The following is a 21,871-nucleotide window of genomic DNA, read 5'->3' as shown; positions in this document are numbered from 1 at the left end:
GTTTTGGTGCTTTGTGTTTCTTTTTCAATCGTTTTACTCCCTAAATACAGGTTATTTATTTTGTCTCTTACCCACACGGTTACCACTAGCAGCAGTAAGTCTCCCAGTGATTAGTGTGGCTATCTGAGTCTCCAAGAAAAGCCACATCACCACTATGATTACTTCTGCTGATAATAATTTTAGAAACGTGTTTATGAATAAACCTAAGGACCAACCATTTTCTGATGGAGGAACCAACTGTAAACAGTGCTGTTTCAAAAATGTTTGAAGTATTTTTGGTTCAGATGCTGCATAACTCCTCATTTCCCTGCCTTCCCTTCCAGGTGATAGAAGACAACACCGGCGTTCGGAGGGTGGTGGTCACCCCTCAGTCTCCGGAGTGTTACCCTCCTAGCTATCCTTCGGCCATCTCTCCAACGCATCACTTACCTCCATACCTGACACACCATCCCCATTTTATTCACAACTCTCATACAGCTTTTTATCCTCCTGTCACTGGACCTGGGGACATGCCACCACAGTTTTTCCCACAGCATCATCTTCCCCCAACAATATATGGAGAACAAGGTGAGCGGGAAGGAAGGTACTGGCATTTCACACCTGTGTTCAGCAGGTTTTAAAGGCTGGTGAAGGCAAGAGTAGAAATGAATTGGAGATTGTGTGGAGTGGCTTTGTCTACATGGATGGAGCCTCCTTCTTTAACATCCAGAGCAGGGGCTTGTAGCCACCCACAGTGCAGCAACACAGGGCGATCCTATGTTGCAACACTAGGTTGCAGAAACAAAACCAATTTTTCGTTAATTTTTAAATACAGTGGGAAAAATGTCTCATCCCATGATCCAGACTAGGGATATGAGTCACGCCGGTTGCTCTTGTTGTGTCACGATGCAGCGTTGTACAGAAAACAAAGAGACACGATGTGTCAGTCCTGGCTTGGGACTGATGGTGGATACAGAGGGCTGGATCCAAGCACGGCTTGCCGCAGTGATTTCCAGTGGGAAAAACTGGATACTCCTTCCTGTTGGCCATTATGCGCTTTCTGCCCCCCCTGCCGTGGTTTTCCAAGAAATAACAGGCATTTTCTGTTTGTTAATCTAGCTGAGACTGTGCAGTAAGTCACTGCAAAGCGTTGTCCGATACCAAAGGGTAGCATGGCAACCCTAATCAGGCCATGAGTAAATAACTGCAAGAAAAGGAGTGAAAGGGGCATATTTCTGTCTCAACTGTGCACTGTTGTGTCTCTGCCACCCTGGAGATAAGTCTTTGTGTAATCTGAAAGAGGGTGTTAACCAAAGAAGTAATCTGCAAAACTGCTTGAGGTGTTTAACATGGAAATCAGTTCAGGATTCATGGGTTTACATTACTGCTGAGCTACCTGGACTTCAGGCTCTTTCTAAAGAATGTATTTAAGCCATATTACCAGAAGTGAGGTTCTGCTGGAGTGGGAAGGAAGAGGCAGAGGGAGAGAGAGGGAGGTATCTATTGATGTTACCTCTTGAAACTTTCTGTTGACCAACAGACCTCATTTTCTAGTGAGGAATGGACCCTTACAGCTGACACTGAACTTCATTATACTGGGGGAGAGGAAGTGGGAAGCTCAGGAAACCAGTAGAATGGTGTAGACAACCTGATACATAGGGGAGGGAATTTTCCCTTAGAAAGAGAGCAGGACAGTTTGTCAGATTGCTTGACAGAGCCTTATGTGCAAACATGGTAGTGTGCAAAGCGAACATAGAGCTGCTAGTTGAGTAGATGTTGAATATTTCTGTAGTCTGGAGATACCAAGAAGCAGATTCATCCTGAAAATAAAATAAAAAACAAACAAAAAAAATCCTTGGTTGCTTTACTGGAATGACCTATACCAAGAACACTGAAATAATTTAAGTGGTGAATATTGTACTGATGGATATTAATCCACCATTTCCCATTTGCTGTACAATGGTTTATACTTTAAACAAAAATTGCACTTATTTGTAGCATGCTGTTTTAGTTGCTGCTAGAATACAAATAGGATCATGTAACTAGGTAAGGACAGATGAAGGCCAAGGTGCACTGAAATAGCAAAGAAAGAAAATCTGAGTAGTTGAAACGACTTGGAAAATTATAATACAGCATACATGGCAATCTCAACTTACAAACAAGTCTTCAGACAGCTGGGTAGGATGCATGTTCGCTTCAGAAGTTTGTACAATAACTTCTGAATGGACATAGAAGAAAGTACAGAGAATATATGGAGTATCGACTGTTATTTTTCTAACAAAGGTAAAACTTGTTTGGGGCATGAATTTGTTCAAGTTTCAGACTCAAGGTGGAGTGCAAAAAGGAGGCTTGAACTATAAAGAAAAGCAGAAAATAGTCTGATTCCTGCAAAGCTGACCTGCCTTAGGTTAGAGATAGTCATTCTTGGAGGGGGGAAGCGGGGTTTGTGTGTGATGAAGTGTATCTGAAATGTACGTACAATGTTTCTGGTATTACTCAAGCTTTTTTTAGACAGTTCTAATTACCCAAACCTTCTACTTCATGCTGCACTTCTCTCCTTAGGCAAGCACAGCTGACGCGATTGTAAAGTCTATTTATACTGGGAAATTAAATTGCATATAATCAGTGATGGCAGCTTGAAACCAGGGCATCTCAGCTTATTCTGTCTGGTCAGGCCCTGGGGAAGAAACTGCTAAATTGCTGTGAACTTATGAATTGCTTTTTCCTAAATACCTTCTCCCTGGATTTTTGCTTGAAATCTGTCCCTGAAACACAGTCTGAAAAGGAGGGGAAAAACTGTCACCCTAATTGCTGTATTTTACACAGTCGTCCAAAGAGTTATGAAATCCTATCAGCAAAGGAGCACGCTTGCTGCAAAAAAATCATCAGTCCTGCAGAAAAGCTTTCCTAAGAAAAAACAAAACAAAACAAAACTAGTTTGTTGTAAAATCGGGGGGAAAAAAAAAAAAAAGGCAGGAAAATCTAGAGTTATTTCATTTGGAGATGGTCAGGAATTTGATTTTTCTGGACAAATCAGTGATTTTGTTGTTCTGAATTAACATGGGTGAATTCTTTTGTTTCAGAAATCATACCACTATATGGGATGTCCAGCTATATTACCAGGGAAGATCAATACAGCAAACCACAGCACAAAAAACTCAAAGACAGGCAGATAGATCGTCAAAACCGTCTGAATAGTCCTCCTTCATCCATCTACAAAAGCCATATAGGCAGCTGCACAACTGTATATAATGGTTATGCAAAGAGCCACAATGGAGCAAGCAGCGGAGGCGGCGGCGGCGGCGGGGGGGCTCCAGCAGTAAAGAAACCGGAGCGCAGAGCAAGAAGCAGCCCAAAGTCAAATGAACAAGACCCACATGGTAAAGACAGTTTTATTTATTTTTAATTCCTTTTTATTGCACCTTTCAGGCTTATGACCGCTTGTATATGGATCTAGTAACTATGCCAAAAAACACTACCACCCACACATAAAGACAGTGTTAATACAGTGTGAACTTAAATATAAATGTTGAGCTTGCTATACTGTATTTGTTTTGTAAGATGAACCAGTTGCCTCCCCATCTTTCATTACTACTCCCTCGTAGATGCAGCATCATTCTCTTTATATCTGTTGGAAACAGAAATGCATTTTATGGGCAAGTTCTTGGTTTTATTTAGCTTTTCGGGGAGGTATGTTGGCACTTCACAAAAATCCCTACAGACAAATGAGCTATAACCAAAACCTGACTACTAGGTACCACTATGTTCTGTCTTGTAGGTGAATGTGGTAAACATATTAGAAAGCTTAGAGACGATTGCTGGAAAACCAAGTTTGTTTATGTGAAAGTTCAATGGAAGTACGATTAGTTGAAACAGAAGAAATTTGAGAAGAAATGGCTTGTTTTTAGCCGTTGGAATTAGTGGTCAAATAAATCTGGCTACTTCTGAAATAATTTTCTTCAACACTTTCAGAAACTTACCATTTAAAAAATCGAAACTGTACAATAAAACGTTAAGTTGTTCATCTAATCAATTTATCACAAGCCATTCTGCACATAGCCAGTTCTACCTAAATTTAGCTCAATAACTTGTTATAATCCATTATACCTTTCAGCCTTTCTCTTCTCTGCCCGTGTCTTTGCTGACTGCTACAACTGCAGCTGGCTGAACAAACTTTTCGGTAGTAAACAAGCTTATATTCAGCACATCTAGGATATTTATAATGTAGCAGACTTTGAAATCTCTTGTGTGAATTTATGCATACAAAATAGGTTTTCCATTACCTGTATATTGTGTAGATTTATTTGGGGCCGTGTAGTTTTACTTATGAGATGTAACAAATAAATACTCATGAAAAGTAACTTAATTGATAGCCAAAGGGGGGGGAAAAATGTTACTGGCATGGTAAGGAATGAGGATTTTCAGCTGTGCTTCGGGGTCTTTTAGAATTAGCAAGGAGCTGTATTTGGGAATGCTTTAATCCAAGAAAATGAATCACTGCATTAGACTTCCTAATTATTTCTGGTCAATCAGCTTATATGATCTTTAATATTCTTATTTATGTTTAGCTGTTTTTTGCGTTTTTTTTTTTTTTACTCTAGTCTGTGGTGGAATACATGAGGTGTTTGGAAGCATCTGTGTGAAAGACGTGAAATAAAGTATAGTCTTAACAGCTAAACTGCACAATATATCTTCAGTGGGTACTGAGTCAGCCTGCATGATCACTTTCAAAATAATCTAGATTTAATTTAAAAATATCTACTTTAAGGGTTTCCTGCAACCCGTGTGTTTTGTCTAATTTTTTCTCTTGGCATAGTCTGCTGTGCTCCAGCTAAAGAGCGTGAGTGGTCTTCAGATGCCAAGAAAATTGGTGAAGTCAGGGCTACGGCCCATCCAGTCTGTCAGCCAGAGCGCGCCTTAAAACTGGGAACAGCAAGTGGTAGAGTCTTCCCCGAAATGGGGCGGAGGTCCGTAACAGGAGACCGTGCAAATAAGCATCAGTTGTCCACCCTCCTGATAAATCCAACTCACTGGTGCTTTAAAACTAGGGTCTGCATCTGTGCCTGAGGATGGCAGCCCAGGAGGCACTGTCAGAGTGCTCTGCAGTAAAGGCTGTGGCCAAAGCAGCAATAGGAGAAGTTTCTTCATATTAAAAGGAAAAAAAAGATACCGTGGACTCAAATGTGAACTTTTTCCTGTCAAATTGTCATAGTCATACACATATACCTATACACAAATTTCTGCAGAAAGGTTGTCACAGATGTTTTGTAATGGCTCTCATAGACCAACACTCTAAAAGAAGTTCCCACTTGATATGTATAAGCCTCTAATCATACTTGCTGCTTTGTATTTACCTTCTCTCTTTCTTCTTGAATTATTTGAGGATTTATTGATTGATTCCTGACTGACATGGCCATACAGGTAATTGGGGTGAGATTTAAAAGCAGTCCGGGAACAGTTGATAATTTTGATTCATGCTGTGAAGATGACAGTGTGTTTAGAATAGCCAAGAAAAAGAATGTGTCAGAAGCAAGAAGCAGCAAAACCATTTGAATTTACACTTTTTGTGGATGTCTATCCGTTCAAGCCTGCTAATAGTTAAAAAATAGGATGGTGCTGTGTGGCTGCTTTCCAAAATTGCGGAATAGCCTGGAAAAACTATGAAATGTATACATACAATACGTAGAGAGTAAGAGTCTTTATTTAGAAAACCACTTAGCCAAAAATCTCTGAAGAGACGAGTAGGAATGTATGAATTTCGAGTAAAACTTAGAACAGGGTGAAAGAGAACTGGAGCTGATGGGTTCGTTTGCACGGATTTCTTAATTGAGAATGTGATGACATTTCAGATGGGGGGGGGGAGGTGGGTGCAACGGTAGCGGGCGTGCTTATTTTGCCCGTTTGGATGTCAGAGCAATCCAGCGAGCCAGATTCTGGCAAGCTGCTGTCACTGAAACTGCCGCGCTGCCTGCCAGGGAGCGGGGCTTCGGGAGCCCTGTACACAGCTGGAGCAGGCGCTGGAGCAGCCGAAATTTTTGGTCGCTGCAGCAAACAGTCTGCATCGGTCCGTGGTGCTACCGCACGGCACAGCGATCGCGTTCCTCAGGGACTGGGCTTTTCGGGAGCAAAGCCTTGGAAGATGCCCCGGCGCTGGGAGGGCAGGTGGGAGCTCGCTGGGGGCAGGTGCATCTCGCCCAGCGCTGGGCACGTGCCGGTGGGCCCAGCCGCTCCGAAGCCGATGCTTTGAAAAGCAATTTGAGCGCCTGTTTTAGTCGGCGGAGGAATATGATCTGCACGGTGATGTTTGTGATGGGGAAGTGGAAGACAGGCGTTTCTGTTCTTGGATTTGCCACCCCTGTGTTGAAGTAAATGCTTGTCCTGCTCCTTGTTCCTGGGTAGTAATTTGAGGGGTGTGTTGCCTCTTACTGAGCACCTCCAAGCAACCTCTGCTACGGCTGCACTGAGGTTGTTACAGAGCACTGTAAGCATAATATTGAAGAGAACGGTCAGTGTAAGATGCAAGGACAGCTCTCCTTTTTGCCTTGAAAAGGTATGACATAAATCACAAGACACGAGATATTTACGTGAACAACTTTTGCATCAAAATGTGCACTCATTGCATGTATTATGCCCGTGACACTTGAGTAAGGAAAGTCAAGGAAAGCTCTGCCATGTGTCAATAACTTACTGATTCTTTCCAATATTAAGAGAACCAGGCGTTTTCCAAAAAAGCTGATTCAGCACTGGTAGAAGAAATGGGGTGACAGCATCATCAATAGTACTAAAATGAAGAAAGTAAATTACTCTGGAGTACTTTTGGTTCAGTCAGCTCTTCAGTTGTGGATCCAGCATGTGCTCCTCTATGCTGCTTTGTGCTTTTTATAGCGTGATGGTACATTAAACATACGTTGGTGCTTCTATGATGCACTCTTATCCCAGGCTGGCCCTATAACATAGCACCAGGACCACTTTTTAGTAGGGAAATGACAGTTTCAGACTGGGGATATAAATGCAATTCCTCTGGCCTTTTCCATTAGCAGCATCGTGTCTTTGTTTTGGGAGGGGCACTTGTAAACAAAGATTTCTAGTTAGGCTGGATGCTGGAAACACGCCATTTTAAGGCAAGAAAAGGAAACTGATGGCTTATAATTGTCTGAAAAGTTAGTAACCATTCTGAGCGTTTATTGTGGTAGGATGGATGATGTCTTGTACAAGCAGAAGACTTAGAGGTGTGATGTAGGGATTCTGATTTAAAATCCATACTGTAGCTTTTCTGCAGAGCTGTTTTAAAAAACTGAATGGGACAGGAGGGAGCAAGGTTGGTTTTGCTGGGGTATTTTTGTTGTGGGTATTTTTTTTTTTAATAAAGGAGCCTTGCCATGTAAAAAGAGCTGTAAGCGGAAATCCTGTCCCATTCATGCTGTCCTTTATGAGTTTCAGTCTGAGTCACTTCCTTCTCATGCACTCAGTGGTTCACTTCTTGGTCATGTAGTGATCTGATAGTTTGAGAAGTTTTGTGTGTGGCTGCAAGTCCTGTGGGAACATAAGCAGTTTTGAGCATTCTTACAATGCTTTTGCCTATTTGCTAATCAAACATATTTTTTTCCTTCAAATCAGATAAAATCTGTGGGTTTTTTTAATCCTCTTTGAGGTTCGAAGAACCTAAGATAGCTAAAACTAAAACACTTCAAATGGGTAAAAGGAGAAAGGGGGAGATGGATTGTTATGTGCATCCTGTGCAGGAGCTGGGTGGGTGCTGGGAATTGGGTGCCAGAATAAACAGACCTAGCTTGGACAGAGAGGCAGCTCCGGAGGGGGTCGCACGCACCTTTATGTAAGTGTTCTGTAAAGAATATTTTTTGGTGGGGATTTGAGAAGATTTGGCCCTACTGGGTCAGAGCAGGGACCCATCTAGCCCAGTGGTCTGTCTTCAGCAGTTGCGATGGAGATGCTGCTGGGGGAGAACCTGCAAGCCCTGCTGTGCCCTGGACACCGGTCCCTGCTCCTCCACCAGCATCCAGAATGCAGAGCAGCTGGGCACGAGAGGGAGTTTAGTCCCTTTGAGTACCCACTTGTCAACCCGTTGTCTGTGAGCTTGTGTAACTCTTTGGAACTGGCTGATGTCATTTGCCTCTGTCCAAGTAGCAGAAAAGCAGACTTGCTTTTCAGCTGCCCCAAGCGCTGCACACATGCTGGCTTGGTGTCCACTTTACTTCTCTGAGCAGCTGGTTTCTTGCACGTGGAGTTGGCGTGCTTTACGTATGGAGAAGGGAGAAAAAAAGATTGGAATTATTTAATAGATCAAAGAGTTGTTGTAGACTATAGATCGATCATAAACTTTTGTAATACCAGGAGTTCTGAGATGAAGCAATAAAGTTGACTGGTATGGCTAGCCTGGGCTGATGTTAGCAAGAACCAGTACCAGCATGTGTCCCTGAGCTATGTGGGACACGCTGTGTGAGCTGTTACTACGTGATGCAGAGTGGGTGATAACATGAAAAAATAGAGCTGATGCTTTCTCGATACAACCCTATCCTGTTCTCCGTCTCTCTCTTCTTTATAGCATTTAAATATATTTAGGAAAAGTGGTTTTCTTCTATTTTTGTTTTTTAATTGTATCAAGTTGTTTTTTTTTTAATTCAGAGCCTTGAATTAAAGGGAAATTGAGGGAGCTGTGATTCAATGCAGACAGGAACCAGGCGAAGTTCCTCTACTTACTCATTCTAGATCCTGTCAATTCTTTTCTATTTCGGTCCTGAATCTGTTTTGCATGCTTATTGGGATGTATATCTATCTCTACCTGTATATCCTATAGATTTAAAAGCTTAAAAGAGTATTTTCATCACTTTTGGTCCATGTAAGCAGAGAGGCTGAGGAACACTATGGCAATATATGTAACTTTTATGGGTTTTTTTAGCCAGAAACTGGTGATTTGGTACATCCTTATAAAGACCTTTGTTATACCAATGTAGAAACGTTCTGCAGACAAAATTTGTCATAAACTATTCTTCTGCTGACATACAGAATAACCCTGTGTAATGCAGCTTCCCTGGTTTTCCTAAAAGTATTTGCTTCTGTAAAATAAGGATATTTAACAAGATAGTCTCCTGAAGACAACCCGTCAAAACTGACCCAGTGATTCTATTAGTAACATGGAAAAAAACACTCTGAAGACTAAAATACATCTGTCAGGCTCTGTGAATTTTGGTATTATACCAAGTAATGAAATGTGAAACATAATATTGACTGGAAACAGAGACGTGTTGAATCGTGTGAGTATAGATCAGCATCACATATGAAATGTGAATAGTATTACTGTTCCTACTGCATTTTTTTAATAGTTTTAGCAAATAATTCTTGCCTGAATTGTTTAGACATACTTAATTAGAAATATATATATTGTGTTGTGTGCATTCTTTTTTTCTTCTTAGTTTTAATCAGTGAGAGGAAATAGGATGCATTAATTAGGGCACTAGTCTGAACTTTAGAAACCATAGTTAATTTGTGACACCAAGGAATTTCCAGTGTGATATTCTTGTGCCTTGACCTCATCCCTCACATCATGACCAAGCTTGTGGTTTTGTTTGTTTGTGTTTGGAAATATGCCTGCTTCTTAAACATTCTTTATCTTTTTTTTGTTTTCTCTAAAATAATAGACTGTGAAATTGTTCGTCCAGGCAGAAAACAAAATGGTTATGAGTTTCAGATCATTCTGATGTTAACATGCTGAGAGTACACCTTTGTGCACTGGAGTCAGCTCCGTTAGCTGGGCCACACAGCTTCTTTACCAAGAATATTTTACCTGATAGTCATGTAAAGTAACCACTTAATCGAGCTCTATATAGACGGATGTATGTATTAGAAACATACTGGCATTATGCAGGGTTCAGGCAAAGTACATTCACAAGTTCATGTCAATCTGTATGCGTGCAAGAATTTATCCAGATCAGGCTTAAGTTATGACTTTTCTTCAGCAAAAGAATTTGTGAAAATGTTTATCCAGCGTCACTGAGAAGGACACTGTATTGAGGGAGAGAAAAATCTCCCTTTCCTTTGCTGTCTTGAAACCTGACTTGCGTCATGGGGCTTTGATGGAGAAAGGTAAAAGCTAAATATCACAAGTAGACCAATGGTACTGAAAAGCAAGTCCATGCCTAGTGCTGACTGGCATTGCCTCCCTCAGCCGTTGCTTTGCCCAGCCCCAAACCCAGCAGTGTTTTGCTTTGAGCTGCCTGTGGGTACTTCCTTCTAGTGCGCCTTGACCGGTTCTTTCCCAGAAGTTCACCGTGTGCAAAGTAATTTCCAGGAATTTACAAGCCTATGAAAGTTTGTCTGCATGTGAGATGTTGGGAGCATGGAGGTATTTTCCTGCTGCATCAATACTGCAGGAACAAAACCAAAGTTTGCGAGAAGCCTTAATGCCGTGGCAGTCCTACCTTCTTTCACACCCCACTGCTTCATTCTGGCAGAAGGCTGGTTTGTGCTTCGTTAGCACAGAGTCCTGCAAACTGTGGGAGGCTGGGGGAGGGAGAGAGGAGGTATTCACACTCTATTTTTACACACTTATCTTGAAAGACTAAGGAACCAGCTTCATAACTAAGGCACCAGAAGTTGTTGATAAGAGATTCTCTTCGTCAACTAAACAGGAGCATCACCTCTTAATTTAATTGCACAATATTCCCCCATTTTCAATGTCAGCTGCTTTTAAAGGCGAATGTAAATGTGTCAAACTTGGTTTTGTCCAGACGTTTTGTAACTGGAAATGCAAACAAAACATCAAGGTAGCTATGGGTGCATGTGATCCAGCATGGTTATAAGCTTCTCTGAGAGCGGGTCTCCTGGGGATCCACGGCACAATTAGGGCAGAATGGGTGACCATGATTCTGGCCACATTTGTCGGTCTCAACACAGAAGCTCAAAGCACATCTCAGTTGAAGCTTCCTAATCTTTGTGAGTGCGCTGGCCTGCTAGAAATGCAGCTCCAAATCCACCTAGGAAAGTGTAGGGAACAGCTAGTAAAGAGTGAGGGAGTCTGGGTCCAGGGCTCTCATTTGACCTTATTGGTGACTTAAAAATCCTTTTGATGGTGCCTGGAATTTTTCCCCAAGGCTGTTTTTCACAATCGTGATCAGCCCCTGTAGGCTGTTGTATTCTTCTTCTCATCTACTTTCATCCCTCCCTTGTCTCATTTTGCCAGCAGGATCTCCTTGGCGGGGGGAGCTGTATAAACTGTCTGCTCCGTGATTTATCAGGAAGTCAGTGTTGAATGACGTAAGGCACAACCTCTTCCCCCAGAGGATCTTCATATTATCTCAAGAATTTGCAGCTTCTGCTGCAACTGACAGTTAAATCTGGAAGACTGAAATCGAAGTCTTTTTCCTAGGAGTTTATGTAATTTATAAAAATCCAACCAACAGAGGAAAAACCCACATCAAGTACATTTTCATCCTACTTAAATGCTCAGTGGTTAAATCCCCAGGCTAGGGAGAAGAGTTTCACAAAGGTCTCAGAGCTTCAGAGCAAGATAAACAGTGTATTCTCACCAGTTAAGAGGAGATAATGTGGACCACCGACAAAGGAAGGGAACCATGTTTTCCTTATTTGGCAATATCTGGGACATTGAGCCAGAAGGGAGAGCGTATTTATAGGGAAGAGGTAGAACGTTTCCTCCCTCTGGAGTGCAAAAAATAAAACACCTTTAAGTATAATAATTTAATGAACAACCCTTATTTGTATATCCAGATGTTCTGAACAATGTCCGTCTGTGTATTCATCTGGATTTGCAAAGGTGGTGAAAGGAAGTTCCATGTCCTACTGAAGTTAATGGGATTTGTTTACCTAACTCTCAGGCTGTGCTTCAAAACCTGTCAGTTAGTTTTCCTTTTCTGAGGAAGGGTGGAATTTGATTTCGAAAGTTTGTGTGACCTTCAATATAATTTCTTTTATGTGGGGGGGAAAACCCCTCTGTTTTTGGAAATGCAGGGTGATGCTTTGAGTATTGTAATTTACAGAATGGATAGATGTTCTTCTAAAACAAAACAGTGGTTTTCATTTTCTCCCAGGTTTATTATAAAAGATTTTGTTCTGAAGCTTGAGTTTGTTTTTTTGTTTATTTTTTTTTCTGTAAGGAGCTGTGCTTAAAGCAGCTGCTTTGATTTACTGTGATTCATGTGACTTTTGCCTGAATTTCATCTCGGCAATGAAATCCAGATCGAGTTGAAATTCCTGTAGCTTTATTGAAGCCTCCCCAGCAAGCTGTAATCAGGTGGCTATTTCTGTGAAATATTTTAAATATTTGGAAAGATTCTCAGTGGTGAAACTGGTTGTGCAAAAGTCCGAGATTGTATATTGCCCTCATCCCATACAGGACTGCTGATTGCACAGGCAGTTCTTCCAGCTCACTAGTAGTTAATCGGGACAGACATTGTAGATCAAGTTTTTTCAAACATTCCTGAGTGCATTCACGGGGATGGGAGGACACCAATAACATCATGTCAGCCTTTTTTTTTTTTACTTTTGCATTGTAGGACTTTAGCACCTGATCTTTATGAAACGTTCTGTTTAATATAATTCTAGCTCATGTAATCGTAGTTCATCATTCAGACTCGACTGCAGAACAGTTTAGGCTGGGATCAGTCAACTAAGTTGATTGTCATCTGTCACGAGGAAGATAACTTATCTCTATTCTGCTGTCAATCTATAGGTGTCTGGGTTGATTTAAAGAGGGGAGTGGGACCTCTTCGTCTCCTCATCTCTGAGCTGTAGTGCCTGGGCTGAGTGGAAAGAAAAAAATGTTCTTTCTTTTCCTGGATTACTGCAATCCGCCCTCCCACTCATGGCAATCTGATTATCTCATCGTTTTCATCTGGAAAAAGAGGTCAATAATTTACATCAGTAATGGAAAAGCTAGGCTGGGGTTCATTCAGAAAATATTGTGACTCTGCAGCCATTCACTGGATTGACAGTGAAAAATCCCAGTACAGGCTCCATGAAAAATCTTTGTATTTCAAGCATTATAATTTGGAGTGATTTTTTTTCTTAAAAACTGACTTTTCCTGTAGAGTCTAACATCTTTTAAAAACATCCAGGTAATGTAAGTACTGCCTAGAAATAAAATTTCTGCTTTAATGTAAATGTTAAGACATAATCAAGAGCAGTGAAAAGATGACACATATTCTGCTTTTATCCTGTTTTAGAGAAAGTTTTCCCTGCTTACTTTCTCATAAAGTATGAATAGCGCGCTCTGTTTCTGAGAGTGACAGGGTTATTGCTAAAATCTAGCATCCCAAAGCACTTTTCATTGCCCACCGTGAAGTCTAAAGAAGAATTTATCCATTAATTTCTTCTTGATTCAGGTGAGGTCGAGGAGTTGCGACTGAGGGCAAAATTTGGCTTGTGTTTATTTTTCTTAAAAGTTTCTTAGACTATAATGGGCAGCATAACGCCTTTGCATTGAGGAAGTGCTCTGCTGCCTTCATATTGTTGTAGCAAACACAGTGGCTTTACAAGGTTCATTGCCAAGGAGGTTGTTAATTTTGGCTGAGGAGCTCCGTTTAATCCCAACCAAGTTTAGAGCTCCTATGGAGTCTGTTTTGGCTGTGTTGTCTGATTGTTTTCCCGTGCAAATACGCAGTTTTGCAGGTTATGTTGCTAGTTTTGTGTTTGGTCAGGAAAACGCTTTTATTTCGCATAACAGACAGATTAGCAAAGGCTTTTATTAGCCATTTTTTGGTATGGTCATATTTTTGAAGGTCAAGAAAAAGTGAGTTTTATTTTGGGTTCAGTACTGATGCCGTTGCCTCTCTGCCTTTGAGATAGTATTTCAGAGAAAAATATTTCCTGATTGGCATGGGGCAGCAGTCACAGGGTTTAAAACAGCAGACTGGTGACACTGGAGACTTGTCCAAGGCTGTGTTTGATAGGGATCGTGCTTTCCACCTCAATTCTTAGCGGGTGCAGGGATCACCTCTGCCATGGGTGGACCTGCTGCCTGTCCCCGCAGGGAGACCAGAGAGCGATGGAGGCGTGCCTGTGCTGTCTGCTGCTTCTCAAGCTGGTGGTGGGATGCAAAGGCATCAGTGACCTGGTTGGGAAGAGAAGACGGTCATTTTTAGTGCTGTCAAACTTGTGCTTTTCATCAGTGTAAGGAGAAGAAGTCGTGAGACTCCTCTCACTGTTTGTATTTGTGGTGCGTCGCCTGGCAGCTGAGAGTCAGTTGCCGTGATTGAACGGAGCCTTTTCTTTCCGAGAGGAAATCTTGCCTCTGTAAATGCCAGATAACGTCATTTCACAGCTGGCATCAGACGTCCTTTTGAGGCCTTTTGCATTTTAAGAAGCATGGGTGTCTTGGCCGCGCAGTTGTCCCTCCCCTCCTCCTCCTGCCTTGGGCTGGAGAAACCTGTAGGGCTTTTATGGCCGTGTCATGACAACAGTAAGGTGGTGATCTCCGCGGAGGTTACTTCTCCTTTTGAATGAGCACCGGAGGATGCCGTGCCAGGTTGTGCCCTGGCTCTTGAATACTAACGAAGGCCAGACAGACAGGCAGCCACAGGCTAAAGCAACAGGGAATGGGGAGAACCGAGAGGGGGAAAGCATGGAATGGTACACAAATAAATGAAAGGAATTAAGCGTAAGGCAATGCTGCGCATGCCAACTATCGTAGAAAATTGTGAGAGGATTGAAGAACTTTGTTGTATCTAGGAAAAGATTGGCACTTGTTGGCAAAGTTTGTAGCGGGAATGAAACATCAGATTTTTACCTGGAAAGTCAGAGTCAGGAGCTCCAGGAAAATTTTAGGAGGGCCTTTCAGTCTCCTTGTCAGATAAAAAAAAATTTCTTGTTGTTAGAAATGGAAGGCATTAATGGCAACTGCAGGCAGACTATTCACAAACTCCTGAAAGAATAGGTAGAAAAATGTTTTGTGAAGAGGTATCAAATATATGTAGCTCCTATAAATCAAATCAGAAATGACGGAGAAAAGGAAGAAAGTCAAGAAAGAAGAGAGGCAATGCTTTCTTAAAGAAACACAAATGAGTTCACTTATAATATAACACTTCCTCAGCAGTCCTTAGGCACGTTCCTGTGCCTTAAGCAGAGTGCAGGAAGGGACGATGATTGATTAAAAGAATTCCTTAATTGGAAAGGATTGATTGTGTATCTTTTTTTTTTTTTAACAGTTGACTTTGGTCTCATAGTATCACGCTTGGTGAACTGCAGTGAGCTATGGGGTAGTGAAATCTAATGTTCCTATAGAAGGGACCAGACTAGAGAAGAAAAAATGATTCTCAAAGTCTGTCTGTGTGATCTGACTAGTGACATTGAGCTGCTGCTCTTCCTAGTGGAAATTTCAGCGTGCCACCCGGGGAGCAGTGCTGTGTGTCCCTCCTGGGCCAAAAGGTGAACCTGCTGTATCTCTGGTATGACAAGGGTAGCGCTTTAGATCAAGCTGGAGAGGCTCAAGATTTTTAGTCGCAAAAATTCAACCATCCTAATAGCTGCCATGCATATGAGGATTTGCCAGAATGAGGAGGCATTACCATGGAGCGTACCTCCACCTCTCTTGCACACGTGGATGTTTGCCTGCCTGCTCAAACAGGAATTTTTGGCTATGCCAACACAACTTAGAAGAGCACACTGAAATTGCAGAAGTTTAAATAGTTACAGAAATTACAGAATTTTAAATAGTTATTCTTGGTTAGCTACTTTCATATGAATCAGCTGTGCCATTTTTAAAAATGCACTTGACAAGAAGACGGAGGGGTGGCCACTCTCTGTGGCAGCCTGCTAGTCAGCCCTTGTTTATCTGCAGAGCGTGTTTGCTGTCCTCTCAAACCCACGTAGCCTGAGGGCTGCTGTTACATAATAGCAAAAGGGGAGCTGTCGAAAATGGAAAAAAAAAAAAAAAAAAATTTAACACAGAAAATAAGCTAAAGCAAGTCAAAAGTGTGAATGACAGCTCTCCAAGAAGAAGTCCTGTGTGTAAGCGGTTTGTTGTTCCAGCAGATTCAGCCTGGGCTTTCTCTGTTTCTGTGGGTTGTGTCATTGTTTAATTTGGTGTTCCTTCAAAACCAGCCAGCTGCAGCCATATGCAGTGCGTTGCCTCTGTTACCTTCTTTGTGAGAGGTACAAAGCGCTTTCTTAAGATGTGAGATGTATGTGATAGAGATGGGGGTTGCTGTATTTTATTAAGAAAGCCCTTTTCTGCCTTCTAATGGACCAACTGCGTGTTCTCAGTAGGAATTCACTCAGATCTTTAGCCAATAAAGTAGGAGTTGTTATTGCTGTCTTCCAGCAGTAGCAGCAGAGAAGCAGAGAAAAAACAAACCCAACATGTTACTTAGACTCCATTTGTCCCTTGCATCCAGCATTTCATTTCCCTTATAGATTCCTACTGATCTTCTGTTCCCTGCTCCATCCCAATGAAAAATATACATCACAACGATGTTGGGGGACAGGGAGGATTAATGCACTTAGATTTATTTTTAAAAGACGTTTCAGCAGAAGTGACTTTGTTACGTATGTCTGAGAGCTTTCACGTCTGCTTGATGTGAAAACACCTGATGCTTACCCATGCGATAGCAGGTATCTTCCGTTGAAGAAGGATGGCTTGAAACAGAGGGACAAACCTTATGATGTGAATTTGCACTCCCAAGTATTTTGGAGTATCCTGTCCCATTGACAGTAGGACACTGAAGCAGTCAAGGTAAAACTGTCAGGTTAACAGATACGGACTATGGGCAGGACGGCTTTGAAACGTGACTAAATTCATGCCTAAAATACAGTGATGTTGGGGCAAACATGTCAATTATCCTTTGCATTAAATCCCAGCGAGTCAGGATGGCTAAAGATTTTTTTTTTTTGCTTATTTGAGATCTGAAAATGTAAGTTTTTGGGGTTTATGCAGGGTTATTGTTTTGTTTGCCTTCAGTTATTTAGGGAGTGGCTTGATTTTTTTTTTTAATTTCTTTTTTTTTTTTTTGCTACCTACATATGATTTGGTCTTTAAGGTCAAATACTGAAAGAGAAACTCATAGACATCAAGTAAGCATTTCAGCAGGAGAATTAAGTTAACAGCAGCAGGAAGGCTATTAGAAATGAAAAAGTTATATGAGATGCTCATGCCCAGCAATTTTTAAGAATTAAAATCTTTTCTTGAAGTTGGATAACGTCAGTCTCTGCCTTGGACATGGAAGCTGCAGTTGTGTTTTATTGCTAGTGTTTTTATTAGCTTTCATATCATTATCGGGGAATTGAAATATTTAATATTTGGAAATCTCCTCCAGGTATTTGTAGGCTTAATTAATAATCTTCCTTGGTGTGTTATGTTTTAACGTGGTGCAACTGACTGTTTTGAATATAGATATCTATTTCATAAGTTTTTCATTCTAAAGGCCTCCCCATTTTGCCCATTGTGGCAGTGGTGCTGAGAAGAGTTGCATAAAGCACTGTGTGTTCAGGGCGACACTGGATTTGCTCTTCTCAGTGTTACATCCGTTAGCCACCACATAGCCCTGCAGCGCACCCATGACCCTGCCCCGCACTGACCCTGCCCCTCCCTGACAAACTGGAAAGATGCATCCAATTGGGTTAACCAGGAATCTGTCCCAGGTCTGATTTTATTCAATATTTTCATTAAGGACTTGAAGGATGGAATAAGAATTGATGGTTATTAAATTATAGTCCATATCAGGCTCTGATAGCATTGAGAGTGCTTGGTGGGTTAAGGGGGACGGAAGGAGGACAAGACAGGAGGAGAGCTTAAATGGGCTTGAAAGGAAAAGTTTGACCAAGACAAGAGCAAAGTACTACATTTCAGACACTCCTCAAACCTGCCTTTTTTTTTTTTTCCCCTTTTTTTTTTTTTCCTCTTTTACTGTGTTCTGCACAGTAGTTCTGGGAGGTATAGTAAACTACAAAAATCAAGAGTCAAGTTATTCTGTAGACAAAGAGAAGAAAAAACCCTCAAAGTGAGCTCTGTAAATGGGTATGTCACTTCTTAGTTGGCGTTACTAGGCTCTCGGCTGGAGTGGGGTGGCCAGGGCTGCTTCTGCATCGTCAGAAGGATGGAGACCAATTTAAAAAACGTTCCAGAGGACAGCAGTAAGTGGGATCTGTGATCTGGTAAATACAGGTATGGAAGAAATGAGCTTGCTTTGTTTAAAGAGGAAAAAAAGCCTTCAGGTATGTGAAAGGTTGCAACAAAGAAAGTGGTGATGAACTCACACCACCTGCAGTGGGTGTGCAGGAAAGAAGTACTAAGTTTCAGGTGCAGCAGGGAAAGTTGAGGAGATAATCTTCCCAATGATGAGGAGAGTTAGATACTTTCTACCCTTGCCTAGCTCAGGAAGTTTTGAGATTGCCCTGATCATGTGGTGGGAGATTAGTTATTTAATTTTTGTTTATTCTTTAAAAAAGGGGCTAGGCAGGTGTCTCTGAGGAATGGTTTAGGCATAGATGATCGTGTTTCAGTGTAGGAGGATGGACTTTATGACCAAGTCACATCCCCTTCGGTCTTGCTTTCAGTTTCAGCGTGGCATCTGCAGTTTTAAGTTTGTTCTTACACAAGGAGGTTTTTTAATGTATATTTCTACAGTTCTCTGAAATGAAAAAGTCTGTATGTGTTCTTCTTTGTGCCTTAAGCTTTGACACCGGCAGGCAGTTCACAAAGGAGCTGGGCGGTGTTTTGAAGAGTTCTTTTTCTTGCGGGTTGTAGGTTGTGCTGTACGTGACTGATAAAAGATCTTTCCTAGCATTAAAGCCGGTCACAGCCCCAATAAATCTGGAACAAATTCTGAGAAAGCATGTCATGTTATGACTGGCATATCTGTGAGCATGGAGCTCTGCTTGAGAATTAGACTAAAAGTTTGTGAAGTGCTAGTGCTGATGTCATTCCCTTGGAATGGAAAGGCTGTTGAAACAGTAAATACTTTCTGTGGCCAGAAGCTAAGTCTTGAGCTGGACCTTTTCCTCTCTGCAAAGGAAAGAATGCAGAACAAACCTAAAATGTGTATTTGCAATGGGAAAATCTTAATTAGTTTAGAGCTTTTAGCTATTTCAAACCATTTACATACACAGCTGCTGTTCTTACAAACATGAACACTATTCATGGAAACTTCAAACTTACCTTGAAATGACATGTATTTTTTTTCCTGTTTTTTAAAGCTATGCTTGGTGTTCAAAAGTAGGGTTGGAAAGGTCTGAAAATTATATTTGTACTGTACGTGCAGAAGGGAACATAGACACAGGCTAACAGAAGCCTATAATAAAAGGCTTTAGTTCAGCAAAACTTGACGTTACAACCCTGTCAGCACCAAACAGCTGCTGGGAAAGTGTTTAATTTTTAGGGGCATTTACTCTCGGTTGTATCTGTGGAGTTTTGGTTATGACCCAAAACTCTGAAAAAAAGAGAGATGACCAAAATACAAACTGAGATGTGGTCCAGGTCTTACAGCTGGCTTCCCTGCTACGAAAGGTTAGTCTGAAATATTGGATCCAAGTAACCCACAGCCTGGGAATGAGAACTTACTGCAGTAGCTTGGGACAGCTATAATATCTCTTAGACACTGAGATCTACGGGATAACTCAGATTTTTGTGCTGTCCCTCAGAGGACCCCGTTGAGCATTCACAAGGAATTCCTCCCCACCCCCAGCTTCCTCCTAGGAGGAAGAGTTGTGCCGCGACAGATGTGGGGAACAGATGTTGAGAGGAAAAGTTATAATGGGACAATGACCTGAAGTGTTAGTTGGGCTCCTCCTTGACGTGACTGAACTTGTGTTCCCGATGGCAAAGGGGGAAAGCAGCGTGTGTCTGCTGCCTGTCTCTGCAAGCCCCAGTGTTAATGTCGGGGATTGACATACAGAGCTTTTATGGGTTTGTGTCAGATCCTCAATTAGCTGAGGAAGAGAGAGGAAGGAACAAAGATTTAAAAGCAGATCAGCTGTCTGTTACTCAAGGACAGTTAGTGCTAAGTGGGTGGATCGTGCGCAGCCACTCACCACCTTTCCCGAGCAGTTGTAGGTAATTTTTTCTGAATTTTAGTCTCCTACTTTACATCAAGGCTTCTCCTTTTCCTTCCTCCTGTTCTTCCCCACCTTTCTACTGCTGCATCTGTGACGTCTGGGAGACGCTCGTGCTCCTTGTCCCTAAATGCTCCAGTGAGCTAATCTAGTAGAAAAGTCCTCAGTGCCTGATGACTAAAAATAATAGTGAGCGAGGAGTAACGGCTTTTCACCAATTCTGTATAGAGCGTATAAAATGGGTTTTTTTCTTCTCTGTCATTTTCTATTTCAAAAGGATTTCTGCTCTTTGTTGGCTTGGATGAAAGATGTTGAGCTTGATACTTACTGTGTTAGGAGAGAGAGGTTGGCAGGTAAGACCAACATCCCTACTGAGTGGGGGGGGATTCAGGACAGGGATTCGTTGTCCTTAGCTTAGTCTAGCTCAGGAGACTGTGAATAATTATGTTTATTACTGAAAGGAGATCAACCCTCCATAGGGTTGAGAATTTTTTATGACTCTTGTAATGGGAGACTATGTATTTGAAATACTGTAAGAAGGGGACAATTCTGTAAGCTACTTTCTGCCTCCCAAAAAGGTTGGCTTCAGTTTTATTAACAAGTTTTTCCATGGGGCAGTTTTGTGCTGTTTTTATAGCTTTCAGACAGAGGTTGGGCTTGACCTCTCCTGAGGTCCCTTCCAACCTGACCTATTCTCTGATGCTGTTAGAGACATCATTCATGCATATTTCTTGCTTTCTGTCTTTAATTTTATATTTGCTCTATTTTCACAGGGCATTACCTATTGTTTGTGGGATTTTTTTGGTTTGAATTCAGTGCGGGGCTCTAAGGCACACACTGTCCTTTCCATACGATACAGTGGTTTCAAAGATTGTGATGAAAGGGCACTTCTTCCTATAGACTCTTCTTTCTTTGCAGTTCTTGTAGAATGATTCAGGGCGTTAGCACGTCGGCCACATGGGATACATGGGCTCTATGCACGTGAAGTGGTCGGTGTGTGTGCTGCATGTGCTAGTGGTCGCTTCTCGGGAGGTTCAGCATAGGGGGTGTCTGACACCGTTGGTCAGCATATGTCCATCATCTGATACTTCTTATCCTTTAGAAAATGTGTTGTGGTGCCCACTCATATGTGTATTATTCATCAACTTTAAATTCAGTTCTTAATTTTTTTGCACTCATGTTGTCACCTTAGGTCTGTGTGTGTCCCATTCCCTTTCTCCCTCTCCCCAAAATCTTCAAAGCAGATTTTTCTTCTTTCACCTCCAGCTTATATGTATTAAACTCTTGGTGACATAAGTGTCCACATTGTCCATGTAAATATCCACATGTCCTTAGTAACTAAAAGCCACAGTGTATCTGGTACCCAGAGCCTTCTCCTTGTGAACAAGCTACGTATTTGGGGAGTTGATATAAAAAAATTTCCTTAGTAGGACTCTTCATTGCTAAGTCTAATCTGCTTTATTATTTGCTGGGTATACCCAACTGCCTTTGGTCTCAAAGTCAGTTCCTGTATTTGGAGCAGTTTGTACCTTCAGCCCTGACCTGCGGGGGTCAGAGGACTTAGTTACTGTACAAAGCGATTGTTTTTCACAGGAGAGGGAAGTGAGATTTCTTTGGGCTTCAGGGTTTATTTTCCTCTCCTGCTTAGTGTGACACAGATAGCATCCTTGCTAGAAAGCAGAGAGAGGAAAGAAAATTCAGTCCACATGTTTGGGATTTAAGGTTGAGAATGATTCATGCTTAGCTTCTGGGGGTTGTAATTAGGGGTGACATAATAAGCATAAACGTTCGATAAAATGGTAGCAGCATTTTTGTTACACTCTGTAGCTGCAGAAGCTGCTTCTCATTAGCATCCCTTCGAGATAAGCCTGCAGGA

The 21,871-nt window shown here is 41.7% G+C and overlaps 1 protein-coding gene across 1 annotated transcript in view; it reads left to right on the top strand.

Annotated features, from left to right (window-relative positions):
* FNDC3B (fibronectin type III domain containing 3B) overlaps positions 1-21,871 on the top strand; it is a 163,518-nt gene that overhangs the window by 69,998 nt on the left and 71,649 nt on the right. The window contains exons 4-5 of the mRNA XM_009955796.2: positions 324-567; positions 3,063-3,359. Of these exons, the coding sequence (XP_009954098.2) occupies positions 324-567; positions 3,063-3,359 (541 nt within the window). The remainder of the gene's footprint in view (positions 1-323; positions 568-3,062; positions 3,360-21,871) is intronic.

The sequence above is a fragment of the Leptosomus discolor genome, chromosome 7, assembly GCF_034619465.1.
Source record: "Leptosomus discolor isolate bLepDis1 chromosome 7, bLepDis1.hap2, whole genome shotgun sequence".
Lineage (NCBI taxonomy): Eukaryota > Metazoa > Chordata > Aves > Leptosomiformes > Leptosomidae > Leptosomus > Leptosomus discolor.
The sequence above is the reverse complement of the archived record's forward strand: the minus strand, read 5'-3'. Positions and strand labels throughout refer to the sequence as shown.